The sequence below is a fragment of the Salmo salar genome, chromosome 20 (assembly GCF_965601325.2).
Source record: "Salmo salar chromosome 20, fSalSal1, whole genome shotgun sequence".
In the NCBI taxonomy this organism is placed as follows: Eukaryota; Metazoa; Chordata; class Actinopteri; order Salmoniformes; family Salmonidae; genus Salmo; species Salmo salar.
In genome coordinates, this window is record NC_138310.1 from 54163586 (window position 1) to 54188701 (window position 25116).

Sequence of the window (25116 nt, forward strand, 5' to 3'; positions counted from 1 at the left end):
GGTCAATTCCATTTGAATTTGAAAATCCAATTCAATTCTAGAATTCACTCATGAAGTGGAGAATTTATGTTGAATTATCTTCAAGTTTTGGAATTGAATTAGAATGACATTGTTTGTATATTTACCAGTACATGGTATTTTTTTTACATTGCACATAGTATAAGAAATTAACTGTAAGATTTGTTTTTAATCATTTCAACCTGTATTCCAGCATAGCTAGGCTGCCTGAACAGTGATATAATCAGCCTGAATGCCTGAGGGATTTGAATTGGAATTTGTGGAATTGTTGGGGATAATATTGAATTGGGAATTAAATTATGGAATTTACCTAACATTGGAATTCAGAGGAATTGAATTATCTCTGAATTCAAAGACTGACCTAGAATTTGAATGAAACTAAGTGGGAATTTACAGGGAAAGAGAATTTAATTAGAATTTAATTTGTGGAATTGACCCCAACCCTGGACAACACATGTACACTACCAGTCCATCCTTCATGAGAAATCTTTCTGGTGATTATGAAACAATAGCTGATCCTCCAACACAGACCTGACCAAGTGGAAGTGTTTTTGTCAAATACTAGGAGTATGGAAGAATGGGTGTATCTATAACCGATCTAGCTTTAAAAAAAAGAGAGAAAAAGTGAGCTGTATGTTTTTACTGTCAAGTCAATTGGGCTCGATTCAATCCGTAGTGCTGAAGATCTGCGTTGTAGTTCGTTTGATAAAGGCAATGTTCCTGTGTTAGCGGAGACTACATTCACTGTAAACACTCCATATGTCGGCTCTAATCAGAAATAACCTTTACATTTCAAGTGCGCTATAGCGCTGAACCTCAGATTGAATCGAGACCCAAAAGTATAGCATTTGTTACTAATAAGCTGGGTATCGTTTCATGCCAGGAATTCAATTCAATATGTAGTGCTGAAGAGCTGCCATGCAGCACAATAGAAATGTAAAGCCATTGTTCCAGAGTACTGCATTCACAGTAAACGCTGCAATGGTCGACTCAATCAGAAATGACCTTTAAATTTCAATGGCGCTATAGTGCTGAGCAATACGAATTTGAATCGAGCACCAAGCCCTAAGCTGCAGGTGCCATTACACTCCACTAGATGTCTCTAGATCTCATTAACAATAATACTATTATACTCCAATTCAGTCTTTATGTGAAAGTGGCTTCATTAGCAAATATTTTGTTTGGCAGGTGAAATATATTCCACAACTTATGATGGTAATTGGCACATTGCTTTATTTTGAAAACAGACATTGAAACCATAATTTTTTTCTCTCACAATTTAACTCCTTAGATTCAAACTGGACATTGCACTCACAGGAACATAGGAAAAGTGTTTTTGTTTTGTTTGTTTGATTTTCTTTTTAACATCAGTGCAAGAGTAATTCCAATTTATATCAAACTGTCATAACAACACCAAGGACATCAAAAAGAAGCCACTTTTTTTTTGTATTGTGACTGCGAAAATTTCCTCTTAGTGGAAGAGTTCCCATGCAAGTTGTTAGATGGTTCATGCTAATCATGTAATTTGGAAGGGGGTTTTAGTTGTGGGGCCAACAACATGTCGTAGTACTCAACGTTTTCCATAAAGTCGTGAAAATCATGTCAGACTTGTTCGTTTTGTAAGTGCGGAAGGAGAAGGACCTGTTACTCAAAGAACGTAAACCAAGCTTGATAAACTCAAGCAGAATATGAAAATGTCCTGTCCTGCTTTGTTGGGTTTTGAAACTCAGTTCAAAATGTGGATACGTCCAACCATCGAATCAATAATGTAAGATACAGAACATACCTAAATTATACCACTTATAGCTTGAACCAAAAAACGCATGTTGGAAACTCCCCCAACATATGAAAATCATTGCCACACAAAAAATGACAAACAAATAAAAATGGACTGTCTTCACATTCAGAAGGAGAAGAGTCACCCTTTAAATTCATTTGTAATCATAGTATTTTTTTCTCTATGTTAAACTTTCGCTTGGTCCTCCTTGGACTCCTCCTGGTCTGCCTCTGCTGGAGCCTCAGCTGGTTGGGATTCTTCGGCACCATCTGAAAGAAGAAATAAGGAGGGAGGGAAGGAAGGAAGGAAGGAAGGAAGGAAGGAAGGAAGGAAGGAAGGAAGGAAGGAAGGAAGGAAGGAAGGAAGGAAGGAAGGAAGGAAGGAAGGAAGGAAGGAAGGAAGGAAGGAAGGAAGGAAGGAAGGAAGGAAGGAAGGAAGGAAGGAAGGAAGGAAGGAAGGAAGGAAGGAAGGGGGGTGGAGGGGAGGGGAGGGAGAAAGAGAGAGAAAGAGAGAGAGAGAGCAACAACAGTTCATTCCTCTCAGAACCTGCTAGATGGGATTCTCAAGTACAAGACTAAATCTAAAGAAATCTACTCTGTTTTTGGTACAGCTGGCCTACATTTACACCAATATCTATGATATATATATTTTTTTTACAATTGTACTATTTTATTGCAATTGTACTATGAAGTCAGATTTTTAACCCTGTGAGACCTAAGCATAGATCCAAATCAGATTTTAACCCTGTGAGAACTAAGCATAGATCCAAATCAGATTTTTAACCCTGTGAGACCTAAGCATAGATCCAAATCAGATTTTTAACCCTGTGAGACCTAAGCATAGATCCAAATCAGATTTTTTTTACCCGTCAGAAATACTTAAATACGTATGAAAATGAAAATAATCAGTTTTTGGAATTTCAAATTTGTAGAAAGAAATTCTGAAAACGTAAAAATGCAATATTGGACTTCAAATGGTAGCAAAAATGTGTGGTAAGAAAACGGAAATTACATGAAAATCACATCAAAATGGATCAAAAACATTAACATGTGATGGAAAATATTGAAGTCATATTTTGTCTGAAATAGGCAAATTGATCGACTTGACCAATTCAAATTTTTGTATTATGCTATCAGAAACAGAATAAACAATTTGTGTTTTTTTTATATGTATGGATAAGATATTTGGTTGTCCATTTTCGGTTATTTTGGAGAGATAATCTATTTTACTTCTTTACCATAAAATGGCAGTATTCTTTTAATGTATATTCATTTTTCTTCTTTTGATGTGTAGAAGGAACATCAAAGTTACTCTTGAAGTATTTGGTTGTCCATATTACTTGCAGAATTTGGAAGGGAAACAATGTCTCAGTTTGGCAACCCTTCAAGCCTAATGTTGCATTTTTGCAGCACTTACAAAACTACCTCTAGCTCAAAACGTTTTTTTTTCTTGATATGTTTTTTTCTACATAATCACTACATCTTAGAGAAGACAGGAAAAATATTTCAAGGCATGTACTTGCATGGATGGCCTACAACATTTGCTTGTGTAGGGAACTAGTGTGGTCTCAGACGAATGGACAGTTTTCCAATGTTTCAGAGGCTACTGATGCCACAATAATCATACCAACACACAACAAATACTACTAAGAGATACAGTACATCTGGGTCTAAGGAGATGCACTTTGTAGTGTTTGCCATAATTGCTTTGTTTAGGACCTGTACAGGATGCAATTTAGGAAATGTATTTTTCCAACATTGGGTCTCACAGGGTTAAGGCTTATTTTCCCTATGAGTTGTTAGTATGACATGTAGATGTTCTTTCCTATCCAACCTATTTTCCTAATTTCCTGGAGGTAATGATGTCATCATGACTGCATTGACTTTAATCATCAGCATGACATCATCTGTGCTAGTCATCCACTGGGAATCAGAGATGGCGCTAGACTTGCGTGTATGAGACTCATGATAGATGACGCACACAGCGCTTGGTATTCTACGGGCAGGTTTCAGGTAAGGGAGTGGTAACCATGCAATCACTGTGAAAATATTGACATTTCAACCCATCCTAGAAGATGAGCTCATTTATTATTTATCCAGATTTCTCTCTCTGGGGATCAATAAAGTTGATTTCAGTCATTCATTAAATTGTCATAAAAGTCTCAATCAATAATATTTCTGTGAAAGGTCTTCCAACAACACTGTCTTGTGTTTCATTGTGTATAGACCCTGAATATACCAGACAGATAATACAAACACCTCCACTGCTACATATTGAATATTAAAATATGTTGTTTTGTCATTATTGTTGAGCACTCTTCCTTTTCTTTGTTTGCTGAAGCTCGAAGGCCCACCTGAACTAAAATATTGAATTCCATTTGTACTATATCCTTTACATTGGACTTTATGACCTAAATGTATGACCTAAACTAGTGCTTCATATGATGGTTAGCCATTCCAGGTCATGCATATCTTCACCGCCTGCTGGTTTCCGTCTTAATTGACCAGTTTGAGTAATTTATCATTCGTTAAGTCTGAAAACCATGGCCAGGTATCCCGGGTCTACACCAGTAGTCAGGTATGTGTAACTATGACAACCTGCAGACAGTGCAGCCCCTATGACCTAGTTTATCCCAGTCCTGTCTAAGCTTCTGTCCCAAATGGCACCTTGTACCCTGTAAAGTGCACTACTTTTAACCAGGGCCCATAGGGTAGTGCACTTTGTAGGGAATAGGGTGCCATTTAGGACAAAGACACTGATCCTCCTATAGAGGATTCTGCACATATTCCATTAGGTAGGCTACATCATACAGTCCGGGTTTTCGAGGACTGGAACAAGATAACCTACTGAGCCTTTGCCCTTTTCTCTCATACTTAGAACCAGTCAAATATCATGTAAAGAGATTATGAGTAACAGCTTGACATGATGTCATTTTGTAAATTTGGCTCACAGACAATTTTATTCTTAATAATAAATGTATTATACGAGCTATTGTGTAGCCTATATGGTTTGTTTTGCGTTTGTAGCCTATTTCTAAGCTCATCTACATGGATGGGCATCTCAGAGGCTGGGTTACAATAAGGCCTACCTTTTTTGTCTTGTGTTTGGTGAGGCTCCTCCTTTTCAGCCGTCTCACTGACAGTAGCAGCAGGCACGTCGGCTTGTTTGGACTCCTCCTGGGCAGCACCACCCTCCACACTCTTTTCAGCACAATCAGTGGAGGGGTTTTGGGCAGAAACCGGAACCTCATTGCTGTCCACCTCTTTGGGCTTCTCCTTGGTGTCGCCAGGCTCCGCCTTGGCCTCCTCTTTGGAAGGCTCTGAAGGCGCCGCGGTGGGAGAAGCTGCTGCTGCGGCTACGGGAGAGGTGGCGACAGGGGCAGGAGAGTTTGCTGGCTTTTCTGAGATGGGGCTTTTGGCTTGGCTCGTCTCCTCCTCTTTAATCCCAGGGGGGGCTTTTTCCTCGGCAGCCTGCTCAGCCGCAGTGGGGACGTCCTTCTTCTCCTCTTCTCCATCTGCCGCCTCCTTCGCCTCCTCCTCTGGGACAGCTGGACTGGCCTCCTCATCCTCCTCTCCATCTTTCATTTTTTTCCGGAGTATGTGTCCACGGAAGCTGGCCTGGATTTTGGTGGCTGCCTTGTGGGCTTTGTCCTCTGGTTTCTTCTCATCCTGCTTGATTTCCTGGTCAGCCTCTTCATTCTTCTCAACCTTGGGAAAGAGACAGGATGTCAAGAAGTCATGAGCATATTAGAAGACAACAAACCACCAAGGGCTTACTATTGACATTTTGTGTCTGCCCTAAAATGAAGCAATATCATTGTTATCTAACCAACAAGAATTTCAATTGCCGCTTCAAAGAAACAAACAGGTACCCTTCCGGTGACCTACTAAGCTCTTAGAAAGCTGTTCCATCCCATCCTCATGGCTAAATGTGAAAGGTCTCCAATGAAGTGGTATCAGAGGCCCATACTCAACGGGCCTGCCAAATAGTGAGTGACAGTAACTATTATATGAAGCCCTTTTCTATCAACATCCAACCAATTACGTCTGTTATTGTGGCAGATGAACAGATAGCATTCCACCGTGGTGAACGCATCGGATGTCACTCACATACAATCCCAATGATTCTGAATAAGAACACTTCCAAAAAGCATCTCCAACAACATACCCACCACCCAAAATAGATACTAGATTATAAGCAGAATCAAGGGAAATGAATAAAAGGTGGATTGTTCAAGGCAGAAGAAGGTACAGTCCGAGCAGGCGGTGAGAGTGGGATGTGGATCTGAGCACGGTTGTTCAGGTTTGGGTTTTAAGACGTTGGTGGCCATGGTTGGAGCAGAATGTAGGAAAAGATGAGGAGTGGGAGTGGGATAGGTGTTGGAGCCTGTACAGAGCGTCAAGATGTTACCTTTGATATCTGGATCCATAGTTGGAGTGGTCCGTCAAATAGAGGGCTGTGTTATGATTCTTATAAATCTAATGAAAAAGAAATGAAGTGAAATAAGGAAAAATAAACAATGATGTTGAAATTGACAAAGCAAAAAATTATCAATACATTAAAAATGAATAAAGAAATAAACAGCTTGTATTGATTTCAATTATGAGTTTATCTCACACCGACAAACTATGTTAATCTGAAAATAATAGAGGGAACCAACGTAAAGGAAACGTAACAGGCAGTGTGGACTAAACCAAATCAAAGAGACAGTGATTCTAAATCTATGATGTAGCTAAGAGTATTACATGCTTTGTCTTTTACGATGTTCCCAATGTGACGTTTTCCAGAGGGATTCTTGCTTCTTGTTACAAATACGCTACATTTTTGGTCTCGTTGCATAATACGCCAAAGAGTGCTGCATGTGGATCAGTTACGTCTTGATGATTCATCTCATTTCCAATTAGTATTTGTTTTGCTATGTTTTTAGATACTGTAATCGGTTACTATCATCAATAACATAGTCATAATAACATCAGTAATGGCGTACAGCATTGTTTAGTTACTAGATCCCTGAAAGCTGCTTTTTGGGTCCATCTTTGGTTGCTACCTCGTCAAGATGCACAGCCATCCTCCCCCCGAACGATCAAACGTTACCTTGACAACCAGAGTGCTACATGTAACTCATCACTCAGTGCCCTGTCTGCTGTTTTAGGCCAGTGGTTCCCAACCAGGGGTACTAGGACCCGTGGTCGTACTTGGCCTATCCACAGGGGGTACTTGAGAAGACTCATGAGACAATAGGCTTACTGTTAAAATGCACATGAGTGGGTACTTCAGGTGTACTCTGGGCAAAGCAAAATTCAGTTGGTGGTATGGTAACCAAAAAAGGGTGAAAACTACTGGTTTAGGCTATGAAAGACTATATGTCACTATGATTGACATTACACCTGACCCCTTGGGGAAGCAGCCAATAGGAAAGCATAAATCAGGTTACTAATCAGGGTAGCAGGGAGGAGCTGGCTGTTCCATTGGTCAGGGCGTTTTTTCAGGGTCTCTGTGTGTGTGTGTGTGTGTGTGTGTGTGTGTGTGTGTGTGTGTGTGTGTGTGTGTGTGTGTGTGTGCGTGCGTGCGTGCGTGCGTGCGTGCGTGCGTGCGTGCGTGCGTGCGTGCGTGCGTGCGTGCGTGCGTGCGTGCGGCACGTTTAGGAGGAGAAAGATGTCTTAATCACCTGCTACCAACAAATATATAATGTTTTTAAAGCCATGACTATGTATTATTTTGGAATAATTGAGTGAAGTGATGTGCTAATGGAACAGTGAGATTTGATAGACTGTTAGAGTAGGAGGTGAATACAGTGTGTCTGGCACACCCTCACAGCCGTAATGGTATCTTTAATATGCATGATCTCATAGGTGCTCACAATTGCCAAATTTTGGTCTACGCACTTGCTCAAATAGAATGACTTATGGCGATTGAGAAGGGCGGCAGGTAGCATAGAGGTTAAGAGCATTGGGCCGGTAACCAAAAGGTCGCTGATTTGAATCTCTGAGCTGACTAGGTTAACAATCTCTCGATGTGCCCTTGAACAAGGCACTTGACCCTAGTTGCTCTGGATAAGAGCATCTCCTAAAAATGGTGAACATTTTGAATGCCCCCCAAAAAAAGTGGGTCCCATGTGGCTTATTTGGTAGAGCATGGTGCTTGCAACACCAGGGTCGTGGGTTCAATTCCCACAGAGGACCAGTATGGAAAATGTATGCACTCACTAATGTATGTCGCTCTGGATAAGAGCATCTGCTAAACTTCAATTGTAAACTGTTTTGGGAATACGAGAGATGACGTCATTTTGGTATTAAAAGGGAAGATGTTTCATTGTCCATTTGGGGATTATAGGGGGGGTTTTGTTTGTTAGTTCGGATAAATGTATTGAGACCAGCTATCATTTTTCAAATAGGAGAATAGAACTCATTACACCGATTTTACAACAGTTTTACCACAATCAACCTATTTATATTGTCCGTTCAACCCACCAAACAATGAATTTGTATAGTCTACTAGGTGGCTTCCCAGACATATGAATGGTAGACTGTCCAAAGCAATATATTTGCATGTTAATGTCTGACGTTAACCAATGTACCTACAGCAATATAGAACATCATTTTGAGAGCCATATCAAACTGATTTAATCTGACATTAGGAAATGTCTTCCAATCAGATGTCTGGGGAGAGTTCTGTATAGACAGTTCCAATGGTATTTTCCTACAAACCTACAGTATATCCCTTCTAAACCTCAATCACTGAAGATCTAAAAATAATTGAATAATCAATCGATGTTAAAAAGCATCGGCATGTCAACTGACACCTAGACTCCTGAGACAGCTTCAGACAACTGTATTCAAACAACAATCTGATTCCTTAATGTCACTCAGTGCATGATCTTTCCACTCATCAAATGAGCATATCTCAAAACTGTCTCTCAGGAACACTAGTTGCATTTGCCCTTTTAGATAGCTGATTGCCTGTAGAAGATACACCATCAATAAAAGCCAGGCTATGGTATCTGAAAGACAACTGTACATCTCGGGCCCCAGCCACTGTCCTTGGGTGGGCAACCCTGTGTGAACCACACCCCACGGTGGGTTTATGGATGGATCTTTCAACGGTAGCCAGCCACCATCCCCCCACGTCAGACCGCTGTCTCAGTTTGGAAACCATTAGGGACTTTGCCACAGGAGGGGAATGAGACTGCTGCTTGCACAAATGCACACAGCCGGTATTTGTATCCTCTTTTAATTCTTATTCGCTCAAGCAGACGCTCCCTAGCTCCTCTACATAGGTGAATGCAGCGTGCTGACGCAAAGACAGCCCTTATCTCAGTAAACCAACACTAATGATCTGTATGTGTGTTTGAACTGAATCAGTGTGTGTAATAAAAAGATAGCTTGGCTCTCACAGTGTAACTTACACACGACCACAGAAACCAGACAGGGAGAGGGTAAAAAAAGAAGTCTGCCAAGAAATATATGGTGTCTGTAGCAATATGTCCAGTAAAGGTATACCCCTGAATAAATCTCATCTTGATAGAAATATGTCTGGTTTTCTAGTGGATGGGAATGCAACTGAATCTCCCCCATTCTCCCTGAGCTGCTACTACCCTCACACAGCACCACACCCTTTCATCCAGCTGTCTCCTCTCCCTCCTCTTGCAGGAGAGGGGGGGGGTTCAGGTGGAGGAGAATACATTCACCTACCCGCACAGCCTCATGCCTCTCCGACACACGCCTTATTCCCAGGACGGTGAATTAATGAGCGGTGTTGTACATGTTTTCGATGGCCCCAAGAATGATGTTCGCAACCAGATAATATTCAGCCATAATAGCCACCCTCATTTAATTAAATAGGCTGCTCTCTCTCGTTTGAACAAAGGCTCCACAATCACGGCTGGTCTGACAGCGTGCGCTGGTGGCTCTGTTGAAAAACCTGGTTGCTGCTACTGCTGTATGGGTGTGTAGCTCTCTGTGCTTTTAACAGCAAGCTGAGAGCAATCTCTCTTGTTGCACCATTTATATGCTGTCTAAATCCAGAGACTTCATTCATTCATTAGCCAGTCCTCAAAAGCAGAAAGCAGAGTCTAAGGGCTGGATACTGCATGGGAGGCGGTTTTCCCTGTGGTGAGAGTAGGTTACGATTCAGATAATAGCATTGTGTGGAGATAGGGTTTAATGCAGTATTAAAGCTGTGTGAGAGAGAGAGGGATGCCTCACCCACTTCAGTGCAATGTGCAGCCTGGCTGAGCTAAAATGACTCATACATGCTGACATTTAAGCAGCAATCAGGTGTTGATGGAATCCAGTGCTTTATGAAGCCGATAAAATCCTGATCACTCTAGATAGCTTCTGCAGATAGATAGCTCTGTGCTAACAAAAAATACCTTCTGCTAGCTACTTACATCAAGGTACAATCTCATACTGTACAACTCCAAGACCCACCCGTAGATTCACAACACCTTCCTTTTCTGAGAAACTATTCTCTGCTATGTATTCATCTGTTTTTTCACAACTATGCACCCATAAACATGTGAAGACCTAATTGACAATATACACTTTTAACCCCCGAACCGTGCTAATCCCTTTAAGGTCCTAATTTCCTATTGAAATCCCCGGAGACACCGTGGCCAGAGGAGTTGAGTCTTAGTCAGTGGAGCCTTACCCCACCCTTTTTCCTCTGCAAACATGCCTTTCTATCCTCTTGTTTCTTAGAGATAACACCGAAATAGGATTTGTTAGTAGTGCATCAATTAAGAGCAGCCTTAAGGTAATTAAGACAGCATTGTGCTCAATGGAGGAAGTATCCCCAGTCTTCATGTATCCTGATTACAGTACAAAGCAGTCAAGGCAATCACAGAAGGCAGCAAACAGGTGCATCAAGTGTCTATCAATGCATCTTTCAGTGTGTAAAGTAGTGGATCGATAATAGTATAAAAGTCCTCAGCATCATGTTACAGGCTTATCTTACTGCTATTACAGTATGAGGTCTGGAAGCATTGTGGCTACTACACTCATTCAAACATAATTACATTAACAAGGCGTGTCCATTTTTCATCTGAGACATCACTGAAGTCCCAGTGAGCCAAGAAGACAAGACAATGAGATAAGCGTATCCTCAATTCAGTTACTGAAGTAGTTAGTCCAAACATTGAACAATTTAGACACATTTTGAAACTGACAGATATGAATGAGAGAATCTGTAAAGAAAGCAGTTACCGGTTTTGTTCTTCTTATGCAGCACAGCATACTTGTAGTATCCTTTCTCTCTTTTCCCTTCTTTCCTTCCTTTTTGCCTTACACTTCTCTCTCACTCCCTCGCTCTCGCACTCTTGCACACGCTCACTGGCTGTATCAACAGCTGAGTCGCCTAATGCTTTTACTCATCACAATTTGCACACACACTCACTGTCTGCCTGCTCGCGCCTCTCTCTGACTTGGTGGCTAACAATGACTACAAGCCCACCCTTTAAAACCCCTCCTTCCCCTCCCTCTCTTCACGCTGACACCCCCTCCTTCTCGCTCTGTGATGAACCTATCCCCTCTTCTCCCTCCGCCTCTCTCCTCCACAGGCGACCGGCATGCAGCCTTGCACTAGCGAGAGCTACAACCCCACCCTATACACGGCTCCTAGTATGAATGATTGAATACATCCAATCTGTCAACAGACAATTCCCATTCTTTGGCTTTTTCTCCCTTTTTTAGTCCCTCCTTACATGGTGGTACTGCTGAATAGCTTTTATATTAAAGAGGAGATTTTCCTGCTTAAATCCCACTCAGTCAGTGCTGTTAGTAAAGATCAATAAATAAACCAAGCTCCAGTCTAAATTACCTATGCCAATTCCCTGTTCTGGCAGAGACACCTGCATGTTGCTGCCAATGAGGATGTGTGAAACAGAGTGCTAATGCTTACACACGTCAATTTCTCTTCAGTGCTCTGTTCACATGGAAACAGTACCAGCTCTCACAGTGCTGTGGCCATGGAGGAGAGGAGGAAGGCCGGGTGTGGCAGGAGCCAGGCTCCATTCCCTCCTCTCTACCCAAATTTGCGCAGAATCTGTTGTGATGACCAGGCACAATGCATGCTGTGGTGAGAGCCCCCACCCCCCTCTTTGACCAGAGAGAGAGGGGGGAGCAGATTCCAGAGGATCCAGGGGGCTCTGCTCTGTCCTCACATGTGCTTCAAGATTATGCCACATCCCGTCTTCACAGGGAAATCATTACAATATTCTACTGAATGTCCATCCACCACTTTGGCCTGCATGCCAACCAGCCAGCCAGCCACTCCAATCTATTATTATTATTTGGACTGTATCAATCAATCAATCAAATGTATTTATAAAGCCCTTTTTACATCAGCAGATATCACAAAGTGCTTACACAAAAACCCTGCCTAAAACAGCAATCAATGCAGATGTAGAAGCATGGTGGCTAGGAAAAACTCCATTGAAAGTCAGGTACCAGGAAGAAACCTAGAGGAAGCAGGCTCTGAGGGGTGGCCAGTCCTCTTCTGGCTGTGCCGGGTGGAGATCATAAGAGTACATGGCCATTAAGGCCAGATTGTTCTTCAAGATGTTCAAACTGTAATATTACAGTTACACTCAACCAGTGGTCCTTCTAGAAGTACATGAAATCACTGAATCCAACACAAATGTGTTGCCATGGTAGTTCAAATGGGGTAGAAATAACAATTACTTCACCGTATTGTAAATAATTTAGGATGAAACGACAAAATCAATTGGACTGAGAAAATGAATCTGACAAGCTATTTATTGAAATGCTATTGGTTATTATACTGAACAAAAATATAAATGCAACTTGAAACAATTTCAAAGATTTTACTGAGTTACAGTTCATATAAGGAAATCAGTCAATTTCAATAAATTCACTAGGCCCTAATCTATGGATTTCACATGACTAGGCAGGGGTGCATCCATGGGTGGGACTTGGAGGGCATAGGCCCACCAACTTGGCAGCCAGGCCTTTTATTGTCCCCAGCATGAGGTGCACCTATGTCATGATCATGCTGTTTAACCAGCTTCTTGATATGCCACACCTGTCAAGTGGATGGATTATCTTGGCAAAGGAGAAACGCTTACTAACAGAGATGTAAACAAATGTGGGCACAGCATTTTTGAGAAATAAGCTTTTTGTGCTTATGGAACATTTCTGGGATCGTTTATTTCAGCTCATTAAACACGGGACCAACACTTTACATGTTGCGTTTATATTTTTGTTCAGTGTAGTTCACACCAGCAACATGGATGGGGATTTCAAACAACAAGGGTGGCCATTTTTAAGTCAGATTAGGTTCAAAGACCGACATTATTGAAAATGTGCTGTAGTTCAACCATTTTACCAATGGACAAGAACGTTTATGTATTTTATTAAGCAGAATTATAATACATTTTGCACATACATGCATTCAACAACATTCACTACACTGTACATCCAAATTCTAACATGTAAATCAAATCCTGTAAATTCATTCAACCTCAGAATGTGAGGTCATAATATGTCCACTCCTGAGCGGGTTTAAATGTAACACTAACTCTAAAGATATGTTTAAAATAATATTAATTGGACTCAATGAAGCAGATGTAGCCACAGGTAAAGATTGTCTACAATTCTAGCAATAGATTTCATGAAGACCGATAGTTCAAAAAAAACTCGCATAATAGCTGTACAAAAACAATTATTTTAAATTTCCAAAGTTATAAAGCAGACAATAACTTAGTAATATATGCATCTCCTTCATAATAAGAAAATCCATCCAGAAATGTTTAGAGTATAGTGCTAAACGTGTGTGTGTGTCTGGCACAGGATTCACATTTATCCCACCAGCGGAATCAGCTGTGGACAAGCCATGAGAGAAGGGAGGTGTGTGTGAGAAACTGCCCCTTCCACAGAGCCAAGTCCAGGAATCTTGGCATTTTTAACAGTGTAAGTGAGAATTCCGTTCAACCCCTCCCGTTGGCAAGGCATGGAGGTGGCCGCTGTTCTTACAGACCACCACCAGGGAACTCTAGCACTGAGACTCGGCCATGGTCTCTCCCTGAGCCGGAGGCCTCTCTTTGTGGACGTAGTAATCCTCATAGTCGGAATCCTAGAGACAGGAAGTGGGGTAACAGATAAATATTTCATCGACATCTCACATTGTCAGACATAAACTACATTTAGAGTATGTTATAATGGCGCCGGAGGAGATGGCTGGCCCTGACCAATTGTGTTATTGTGTGTTTGTTTTTTTGCGTTATTTGTAACTTATTTTGTACATAATGTTTCTGCCACCGTCTCCTATGACCAAAAATAGCTTCTAGATATCAGGAGAGCGATTACTCACCTCGTACTGGAAGAATCCTTTTTTTCCCCTGTAACGAGTCGGACGCGAAGAATTTACTATAGACAAGGCCCTCATCCCCATTATTCGCTGGAAAAAGAGACTAAGATATCGGGTACGTAGGTCTGGGTGCCTTCTAAGGATCCGACGGCGAGTGGGTAATCTGTCTTTACCATCGATCCTATTACCCAACGTACAATCACTGGATAATAAAATAGATGAACTACGAGCACATACAGTGCCTTGCAAAAGTATTCATCCCCCTTGGCGTTTTTCCTATTTAGTTGCATTACAACCTGTAATTTAAATTGATTTTTATTTGGATTTCATGTAATGGACTACACAAAATAGTCCAAATTGGTGAAGTGAAATGAAGAAAAAACTAAACAAATGGAAAAGTGGTTCGTGCATATGTATTCACCCCCTTTGCTATGAAGCCCCTAAAAAAGATCTGGTGCAACCAATTACCTTCAGAAGTCACATAATTAGTTAAATAAAGTCCTCCTGTGTGCAATCTAAGTGTCACATGATCTCAGTATATAATATATATATATATATATATATATATATATATATATATATATATATATATATATATATATATATATATATATATATATATATATATACACACACACCTGTTCTGTAAGGCCCCAGAGTCTGCAACACCACTAAGCAAGGGGCACCACCAAGGTAGCAGCACCATGAAGACCAAGGAGCTCGCCAAACAGGTCAGGGACAAAGTTGTGGAGAAGTACAGATCAGGGTTGGGTTATAAAAAAATATCTGAAACTTTTAACATTCCACAGAGCACCATTAAATCCATTATTAAAAAATGGAAAAGATATGGCACCACAACAAACCTGCCAAGAGAGGGTCGCCCAATAAAACTCACAGACCAGGCATGGAGGGCATTATTCAGAGAGGCAACAAAGAGACGAAAGATAACCCTGAAGGAGCTGCAAAGCTCCACAGCGAAGATTGGAGTATCTGTCCATAGGACCACTTTAAGCCATACACTCCACAGAACGGGGCTTTACAGAAGAGTGGCCAGAAAAAAAGCTATTGCTTAAAGAAAAAAATAAGCAAACATGTTTGGTGTTCGCCAAAAGGCATGTGGAAGACTCCCCAAACATATGGAAGAAGGTCCTCTGGTCAGATGAGACTAAAATTGAGCTTTTTGGCCATCAAGGAAAACTCTATGTCTGGCGCAAACCCAACACCTCTCATCACCCGAAGAACACCATCCACACAGTGAAGCATGGTGGTGGCAGCATCATGCTGTGGGATGTTTTTCCATAATTCTCTCCTCCTGATTCTGGAGCAGGAAGCACCAGTGACTCGGTCAGTAAAAAGAAGTGGTCAGATGAAGCAGATGCTAAGCTACAGGACTGTTTTGCTAGCACAGACTGGAGGATGTTCCAGGATTCTTCCGATGGCATTGAGGAGTACACCACATCAGTCACTGGCTTCATCAATAAGTGCATCGATCACGTCGTCCCCACAGTGACTGTACGTACATACCCTAACCAGAAGCCATGGTTTACAGGCAACATCTGCACTGAGCTAAAGGGTAGAGCTGCCGATTTCAAGGAGCAGGACTCTAACCCAGACGCTTATAAAAACTCCCACTATGCCCTCCGACAAACCATCAAACAGGCAAAGTGTCAATACAGGACTAAGATTGAATTGTATTACACCGGCTCCGACGCGCGTTGGATGTGGCAGGGCTTGCAAACTATTACAGACTACAAAGCGAAGCCCTGCCGTGAGCTGCCCAGTGACACAAGCCTACCCGACGAGTAACACTGTAACACTGAAACATGCATGAGATCATCATCTGTTCCGGACGACTGTGTGATCACGCTCTCCGTAGCAGATGTAAGACCTTTAAAACAGGTCAACAACATTCACAAGAAGGCAGTGCCATAGGTATTACCAGGATGTGTACTCTGAGCATACGCTGACAAACTGGCAAGTGCCTTCACTGACATTTTCAACCTGTCCCTGACTGAGTCTGTAATACCAATGTTTCAAGCAGATCACCATAGTCCCTGTGCCCAAGAACACGAAGGTAACCTGCCTAAATGACTACTGACCGTAGCACTAATGTCTGAAACATGAAGTGCTTTGAAAGGCTGGTCATGGCTCACATCAACATCATTATCCCAGAAAGCCTAGACCACTTCAATTTGCATACCGCCCCAACAGATCCACAGATGATGCAATCTCTATTGCATTCCACACTGCCCTTTCCCACCTGGACAAAAGGAAGACCTATGTGAGAATGCTATTCATTGACTACAGTTCAGCATTCAACACCATAGTGCTCATCACTATGCTAAGGACCCTGGGACTAAACATCTCCCTCTGCAACTGGATCCTAGACTTCCTGATGGGCTGCCCCCAGGTGGTAAGGGTAGGTAACAACACAGCCGCCACACTGATCCTCAACATGGGGGCCCCTCAGAGGTGCATGCTCAGTCCCCTCCTGTACTCCCTGTTCACTCATGACTGCATGGCCAGGCACGACTCCAACACCATCATTTAGTTTGCCGATGACACAACAGTGGTAGGCCTGATCACCGACAACGATGAGACATCCTATAGGGAGGAGGTCAGAGACCTGGCCATGTGGTGCCAGGACAACAACCTCTCCTTCAACATGATCAAGACAAAGGAGATGATTGTGGACTACAGGAAAAGGAGGACTGAGCACGCCCTCATTCTCATCGACGGGGCTGTTGTAGAGCAGGTTGAGAGCTTCAAGTTCCTTGGTGTCCACATCACCAACAAACTATCATGGTCCAAGCACACCAAGACAGTCGTGAAGAGGGCACGACAAAGCCTATTCCCCCTCAGGAGACTGAAAAGATTTGGCATGGGTCCTCAGATCCTCAAAACGTTCTACAGCTATACCTTTCGAGTGAATCCTGACTGGTTGCTTCACTGCCTGGTATGGCAAGTGCTCGGACACCGATCGCCAGGCACTACAGAAGGTAGTGCGTACGGCCCAGTACATCCCCGGGGCCAAGCTTCCTGCCATCCAGGACCTCTATACCAGGCGGTGTCTATCAAAGACTCCTGCCACCCTAGTCATAGACTGTTCTCTCTGCTACCGCATGGCAAGTGGTACCTGAGCGCCAAGTCAAGGTCCAAAAGACTTCTTAACAGCTTCTACCCCCTAGCAATAAGACTCCTGAACAGCTAATCAAATGGCTACCAAGACTATTTGCATTACCCCCCCCCCCCCCCCCCCCTCTTTTACACTGCTGCTACTACTCTCTGTTTATTATCTATGCATAGTCACTTTAACTCTACCTACATGTACATATTACCTCAATAACCTCGACTAACCGGTGCCCCCGCACCGGTACCCCCTTTACATAGCCTCGCTATTGTTATTTCACTGCTGCTCTTTAATTATTTGTTACTGTTATTTTTTACTTAACACTTATTTTTTCTTAAAACTGCATTGTTGGTTAAGGGCTTGTAAGTAAGCATTTCACTGTAAGGTCTACACCTGTTGAATTCGGCGCATGTGACAAATACATGATTTGAAATTGATCGGGCTAGACATGTGCCCCTAACTAATTCATAAGCAAAAAGAAACATGCCATACCAGCAAATATATGTGGCAGCATGTCATGTTTTTCTCCTTTCTGTGGATCTGCTTGAAGCCAGTCTCCTCTCTGTCAAAAAGATGGTCGAGTTCAAATTGGTCAAATCACAAAACAGTCAGCATTAGCAATTTGCTATATTGGCTCAAGGCCGTTTCTCAATTGATCTTTCCTTGATTCCTTGTATCATCTCTGCTCGGCTTCTTTTCAATCGAAATTGGAGGAGAAGGTCCACTGACCCTGCCCTCGGACCCTCTTCTCCAATGCATTTTGAGAAGGAGGCGAGGATGAAAGGAATCAAGGAAAGATTAATTGAGAAAAACCCAGTGTCCACTCAGCAAGTCAGCGATGGGGGCTCTCTTTACCAAAACCATATCACTTCTTTAAAGCCATATGTCCATATGTCTAGGAGGCCCTGAAGAACTGGTGCACTGATTGAGGAGTAAATCCACTCACCCAGGTGTGACCTCAATGGGTGATTGGTAACCCTGGGCCTGGCTCCTGTCCCTCGGAGAGCAGCACATGCGACCCAGCAGAGCCAGCGTAATGATGGCGGAAGGAAGCAGGATGAAGGCTAAAAGCACCGCCACGTCCGAGAAGTGAACTGCTAGCACTGTGGAGAGGAGAGGGTTCATCATAACCACATACACACTCCGTGTCAGCACAAAGTGGAGACGGTTAAGATTCCTTAATCTCTTTAGTTACGAGATCTGCCTTGTACCTATGACCGCAGCACAGCCGTACTAAAAAGGTAGTTCAGCACGGCTTCGTGTGCAATTGCTTTAATAAACCCTTAAAATAAATCTGCATCCTGTCCTCAAAAGCTTCTAAAAGATGGATTGTTTTAGCTTTGTGAAAAATGTGACAATGCACACATACTGAACTCTATAAGTATTCGAAAAGGCATCAATAAATGTGACCGACCATACCAGCATTGAACACGATGTAGGTTTTACTGCCCAATGAGAAGTAAATCTCCCCAGTGCCACAATTCCCACACAGTCATGTTCTACACGTCATCATTCCTAAGGTCAACAGGGTGAACCCACAATCACCTTTACTAACAAATCTTAAACTCCTGCCTCTCAATTACGGGACAAATTCTGACTTGAGACGCACACAAATGTTCTTACTGGAAAATGTTCTCAAAAGTCCTATTAACATCAGTGCATGATTCACATGCACCCATCTCAAGTTAGAATTTGGCCCTAAATATACATTTCTCTGAGGAATTGCCTCACCTTCGGGCGTCACGGTGAGGACGGTCTGTGAGGTGGGGAATCCGTGGACGTCGGGGGGGTTCCTGACGGAGCAGGTGTAGGTGCCGTTGTCGCTGAGGGAGGCGTTGAGGAGCTGGATGGAGGCCTCGCCCCGGGCCGGGCTGCCCAGCCACTTCACACGCCCATTAAACTGGCCGTCCCGCGGAGGGAACACCAGAGAGGAGAAGTGGAAGAACTGGGGAACAAAGAGGAGAGGAGAGATTGTGATGACTCTAGGCATAGGGTTAGGTTAGGACAGTGTTACTCAGACATTGGCAACAACAGAGCCACTTTACAAGACACAGACAACAGAAATACTGCATCAATCACACTAACCTTTACCGCGTTTCGAAAAGTAGCAGGGGTAGAAGGCTGGGAATGGCTTCAAAAAGGGGTTTGAATAAAGTTGAAGCTAAAATAGGGCTTTACTCATCAGACGGCAACACACCGACAAATAGACAATAAGAAGTGTCAAAGAGCCACATTGAAGAAAACAAATTACACAGTGTATAAACGGCACAGGAATATATACACAAAGACCAACACACGGCAGACCTGTTAACAATCAATGGTGCTTAGCAGTTATATTGTTTTATAGCTCTGTATGGGCTGGGCTCTCCAGGAGGCACTTCAGTTCAGACAGCCATAGAGCTGAGACTGGATTTAGTGTGCTGTCAATCACTGCACCCAGTCAACCCAGACAGATACTTAGGCCAACCTCAGACAGGTTACAACTAGCCAAGTACCTCTGAAACATTCAAAGCCAGACACAGATTAAAGCTAGTCCTGGACTAAAACTCACTTTCAATGTAGATTCATCATTGAATGATTTTCAATCCAGGACTCATTTGGGTCCGGGAAACCATCTTTCCGGGTGCAAATGTTAGGGTCTTGTGGTTCAAAGCTTTGTGGTTACCGTAACGGTAGTGACTCACCAAATAAAAACCTGGTGGATCATGGCCATCAAAATGGATATTGAATTGATTTGCTCATGTCTTATACAGGACATTGATTGACTGGAGGTGTTCATTCAGTGTCATTCAGAGGAATTTAAATCACAAGCCATCCAAATCCTTCCTTGCTATCCGTTGCTACGGATATGTGATTTAATCGTTGGACATTTTGAGCTGCCTTTTCAACCCTGGAAATTCATTCTCATCAAGATATCGATAATTATGCAGGGAGACTGAAGCCCACCACCAATTCATAGTTCTCAAGCATTGGCTGATAAATGATATTTCTGATTGAGTTTTCAAATACTTATTCACAGTGCCTTTTGATATACGATTGTGGCAATAAAAGTGTCCGAATCCGCTAATGAAATTGGATGGAAATAAATGTACTATGAGAGACAAATTCACTCTCTAGCGTTGTTGTGTTGGCTAGCTCTGTTGTGTTGGCTAGCTCTGTTGTGTTGGCTAGCTCTGTTGGGCTATGCGGCAAAAAGTTATACACGTTTCCTTGTCTGTCTATAGTTGCACAGAACAAACTTGTTCGAGTAAATAAAGAATTTAAACCAACCCCTGCTATGCTTATACAGCCGACACACACCTAGGATGAAGAGTTTGTGTTAGTGACGTAACAGCCCACACTATCTGCTGACACTGACATAGCAGTAGGCCTGACTACTACATCTTAATGACTAAACCAACAGCTCCTATCACCCCATCAAGGGAGCCGAAGCACATTAGCGCTGAGTGCTCCTATAGGATATGATATGCCAACAACTACATAGCGTATACATTATCGGCCCTCCAAATGGAATTAAAAACTTACGTGGTCAGCTGCTAAGAGTATCGACAAGGAAATTGGATCTAGGGGAGCTTTGGTGTCGGAGACCTGACCGCAACTTAACATACATTTACCACATCACCAAGATGTAGGATAGTGATCCTGATTCCTGCCCCTAACTGCCTGGGGTCTCTGAGATATTTCCAGGGGTTAAGGGTACCATAGAAATAGAATTACTCTAACGGGCATCACAATTCAAGTCAATGTATTGGGATGGGAGGGCCGGCGGCAGCCATATTGAGTGTACCCATGCCAGGGCGTAAAAGCACAATAATTCTTCGTTCAACGTGCGCTGTATTATCAATCAACTCAATATACTGATTCATTTTCTATGGTGGGTACTTACTGCCTGCGGAGGGCCTCCGGTCTGGGGCCTGTAGGACCAGTCCACTGACATACGGCTGGTGGCTCGGCTGGTAGAGGTGAAGGTGCAAGTCAGGGTGACGGCATCACCCCTCACAGAATGGACCTCCGCAGGGGAGCTCACTATTATGCCTGACACAGGGCACAGCACTGAGGGAGACAGCAGGGCAGGGAGGGTGAGGTGGTCAAGTGAGGAAGATAGATTCAGGAGGAGGAAGGGCAGACAATTGTACAGAATGTTGAGTGAAATCCAGTTGGGAACAAAATACATTGTGATAGTCAAAAGATTAATAATTTGGAAGAAAGGTAGTTCACATAAATAAAACAAAAATAAACAGAATAAAGCTAAAGGTCTCATTTTACAATTGCATATAATCACAATGTCAAAGGTACCCCTAAAGGCCCACATTGTTCACCCAGTATTAACCCAGTACCCAGATGGCAACAATAAAACTTCTCTACACTGCCTGCTATTAATTGGAATTACACAATCTAATGCATTTTCCATGGGAGACATTGTTTCCCTGGCATCCTCTGACAACAAGACTACCAGACGACTCAAGAATAGCTGCAGCAGTAACAGTGTCCTAGTTCTCTCTCTCTTACCTTGTTTCGTTGTTATCTTTTCATTGACAGTCTGGCATTGGCAGCATACAGACATAACAACCACAAGCATTCCAAACAATGAATCAAAATCTCAACCATTTAATAGCTGTTCTGCCTAGAACATGCCTACGAAACAAGTACTGCACACCCGTTGTGTAATGTGTAGAAATTGAGGAGGAGCTGATTTTCGAACGATTTACATAACAAGTGTATGTACAAGTGGCACATGTAAAATAGTCCTTTACCACTTCCTGGATTGGCAAGCGAACAACAAAAGCTGTTGATCTTTCCATCAACTGTCAGCAAACATGGCAATAACAACACAGCCTACAGTAGTAGTAGTATTCCTTGTGACGAGCATCGCCAATGCAGACATTGTGCAATGTAAAAAAAAATAAAAAGACAAAAGATTTAAATAATGTGTGTTATATTTCAAAACAGGCCCACCCCCAAAGATTCAATACTGTATTTTCCATGTGAATTCCAACCCACACAGGGAAATGCAAAAGTATCATTTAACATACAGCATACTGTAGGTCTGCATGTGATTCAGAGATTCAGATTTCAACAGTACATAACAATTCTTCTGCCTTTGAGCAAGTAGATAAGTAGATAGTCAGAAGTTTACATTCAGTTAAGTTGGAGTTATTAAAACTCGTTTTTCAACCACTCCAAAAATGTTTTGTTAACAAACTATAGTTTTGGCAAGTTGGTTAGGACATCTACTTTGTGCATGACACATGTAATTTTCCAACAATTGTTTACAGACAGATTATTTCCCTTATAATTCACTGTATCACAATTCCAGTGGGTCAGAAGTTTACATACACTAAGATGACTGTGCCTTTAAACAGCTTGGAAAATTCCCGAAAATGTCATCATTGCTTTAGAAGCTTCTGATAGGCTAATTGGAGGTGTACCTGTGGATGTATTTCAAGGCCTACCTTCAAACTCAGTGCCTCTTTACTTGACATCATGGGAAAATCAAAAGAAATCCGCCAAGACCTCAGAAAAAATGTGTAAACCTCCACAAGTCTGGTTCATCCTTGGGAGCAATTTCCAAATGCCTGATGGTACCACGTTCATCTGTACAAACAATAGTACGCAAGTATAAACACCATGGGACCACGCAGCCGTCATACCGCTCAGGAAGGAGACACGTTCTGTCTGTTAGAGATGAACGTGCTTTGGTGCGAAAAGTGCAAATCAATCCAAGAACAGCAGCAGAGGACCTTGTGAAGATGCTGGAGGAAACAGGTACAAAAGTATCTATATCCACAGTAACACAAGTCCTATATCGACATAACCTGAAAGGCCACTCAGCAAGGAAGAAGCCACTGCTCCAAAATCACCATAAAAAAAGCCAGACTACAGTTTGCAACTGCACATGGGGACAAAGATCGTACTTTTTGGAGAACTGTCCTATGGTCTGATGAAACGAAAATAGAATTGTTTGGCCATAATGACCATCGTTATGTTTGGAGGAAAAAGGGGGAGGCTTGCAAGCCCGAAGAACACCATCTCAACCGTGAATCAGCATCATGTAGTGCTTTGCTGCAGGAGGGACTGGTGCACTTCACAAAATAGATGGCATCACGAGGCAGGAAAATTATGTGGATATATTGAAGCAACATCTCAAGACATCAGTCAGGAAATGAAAGCTTGGTCGCAAATGGGTCTTCCAAATGAACAATGACCCCATACTTCCAAAGTTGTGGCAAAATGGCTTAAGGACAACAAAGTCAAGGTATTGGAGTGGCCATCACAAAGCCCTGACCTCCATCCTATAGAACATTTGTGGGCAGAACTGAAAAAGTGTGTGCGAGCAAGGAGGCCTACAAACCTGACTCCGTTACACCAGCTCTGTCAGGAGGAATGGGCCAAAATTCACCCAACTTATTGTGGGAAGCTTGTGGAAGGCTTCCAGAAACGTTTGACCCAAGTTAAACAATTTAAAGGCAATGCTACCAAATACTAATTGAGTGTATGTAAACTTCTGAGCCACTGGAAATGTGATGAAAGAAATAAATGCTGAAATAAATCACTCTCTACTATTATTCTGACATTTCACATTTTTAAATAAAGTGGTGATCCTAATTGACCTAAGACAGGGAATTTTTACTAGGATTAAATGTTAGGAATTGTGAAAAACGGAGTTTAAATGTATTTGGCTAAGGTGTATGTAAACTTCTGACTTCAACTGCAAGTTTTTGTACACTGTCCCCACAGAGACAAGTGAAGGTCACATCCAAAGCAGACATTTTTTCAAAAAAAACTCTATGAACACAGAGACAGTCTGAGTACTGTGATCTACATTGGGTTAATATGCAGAAATCCTGCACTATTTAAAAAAGACCTCATTGTAAAGTGGACCGAAAATGAACAAGCTAATCTCATAACCATGGTAGCAAAAAAATGTAAAATAATAATAATAATATTTCAAGCTGAAGAGCCTTTCGAGTAACAGATGCTTGATAGCTGTTGACATTCAAATTGTTGATGGGAAAGTTGGCAACCCATTGGCATTTATCCACATATGTCTCAAACATACAGGAAATGACTCCTCCTACTGTCCAACCAGTAAATTTCCGAATATGAATTGTTATATAAATCTGATCAATGTCAATAGACCTCACCCAAGAGTCATATTCAGTTATAGATCATGGATGCTTTGCATTTCACGCAGGCTACTTTAAACTCAATAACAAAACGTGAGTGAAATTGAAAACAAGGAAAAAGGTCAAAGCCATGGGTCTCATGAATTTCACATGACAGAATACTGCATTCCTGTTGTAAGGAACATAGGCCTCAGACGCAATTTGGTTTGTTGTGAACATGCAGTATAATTATTTGGTAGTGGCTATTCACAAATGGATACATAGTAGCCTAATCAAAATGTTGTATATATTATGTTAAATGAAGGTGGCTTATTATAATAATTCTAACAATAATTCACAATGAATGAGTCTGTAGGATAAAAACAGTAGGCCTAGACAATTATACAGGGTACAAATTCAGGATTCTATAAAATACCCACGACGCGAATGTTTGTGTTTAATTTGTTTGTGTCGCAAATTCGGCGATCTGTGACATTGAAAACGAGCTCGACAAATGAGAGGGTTGTACTCACCAAAACAAACCATTAAATACTGCAACAATACAATGTTCAAGCGTATACTCATATGTTGTTGCCGAACCATTTTAGTAAAATGAGGTAGGGGTTTAGAACAATTAGAATAAATTGTAAAGTCTAGTCAAATTTTGCATTCCAGGGACTCGTCGTCCATGTTTTTGTGTAACTCATTTGCTCCGCTGTGCCTGTCCAGTGCCCACTAACTGACAAACAGGTGTTTCAGGA

At 42.1% G+C, this 25116-nt stretch overlaps 2 protein-coding genes across 3 annotated transcripts; both read right to left on the minus strand.

Annotated features, from left to right (window-relative positions):
* Positions 1-1225: 1225 nt before the first annotated feature.
* On the minus strand, positions 1226-11247 carry gap43 (growth associated protein 43). The gene is made up of 3 exons (XM_014162266.3): positions 10999-11247; positions 4884-5502; positions 1226-2064 (listed from the first exon to the last, which is right to left on the minus strand). The coding sequence occupies exons 1-3, from the start codon at positions 11026-11028 to the stop codon at positions 1982-1984; spliced, it is 732 nt and encodes a 243-aa protein (XP_014017741.1). The 5' UTR covers positions 11029-11247; the 3' UTR covers positions 1226-1981.
* Positions 6187-25116, minus strand: LOC106580808 (myelin protein zero-like protein 3). 2 transcript variants are annotated; one of them, XM_014162264.3, is made up of 6 exons: positions 24889-25116; positions 21136-21302; positions 18981-19194; positions 18196-18352; positions 17742-17811; positions 6187-6273 (listed from the first exon to the last, which is right to left on the minus strand). In XM_014162264.3, exons 1-6 carry the CDS (start codon positions 24956-24958, stop codon positions 6202-6204), a joined length of 750 nt encoding a protein of 249 aa, XP_014017739.1. In that variant the 5' UTR covers positions 24959-25116; the 3' UTR covers positions 6187-6201. The 2 variants fall into 2 exon arrangements, with proteins under 2 accessions (XP_014017739.1, XP_014017738.1); XM_014162263.3 differs by lacking the exon at positions 6187-6273 and adding an exon at positions 13150-13885.

Coding starts and splice junctions, on each gene's coding strand:
- gap43 (XM_014162266.3), bottom strand. CDS start 11,028: ATGCTGTGCTGCATAAGAAGAACAAAACCG. Junction 5,503..10,998: donor GCATAAGAAGAACAAAACCG/GTAACTGCTTTC, acceptor CTCTTTCCCAAG/GTTGAGAAGAATGAAGAGGC. Junction 2,065..4,883: donor CCAAACACAAGACAAAAAAG/GTAGGCCTTATT, acceptor TTCTTCTTTCAG/ATGGTGCCGAAGAATCCCAA.
- LOC106580808 (XM_014162263.3), bottom strand. CDS start 24,958: ATGGTTCGGCAACAACATATGAGTATACGCTTGAACATTGTATTGTTG. Junction 21,303..24,888: donor GTATTTAATGGTTTGTTTTG/GTGAGTACAACC, acceptor TGTCTCCCTCAG/TGCTGTGCCCTGTGTCAGGC. Junction 18,353..18,980: donor CCTCACCGTGACGCCCGAAG/GTGAGGCAATTC, acceptor TCCTCTCCACAG/TGCTAGCAGTTCACTTCTCG.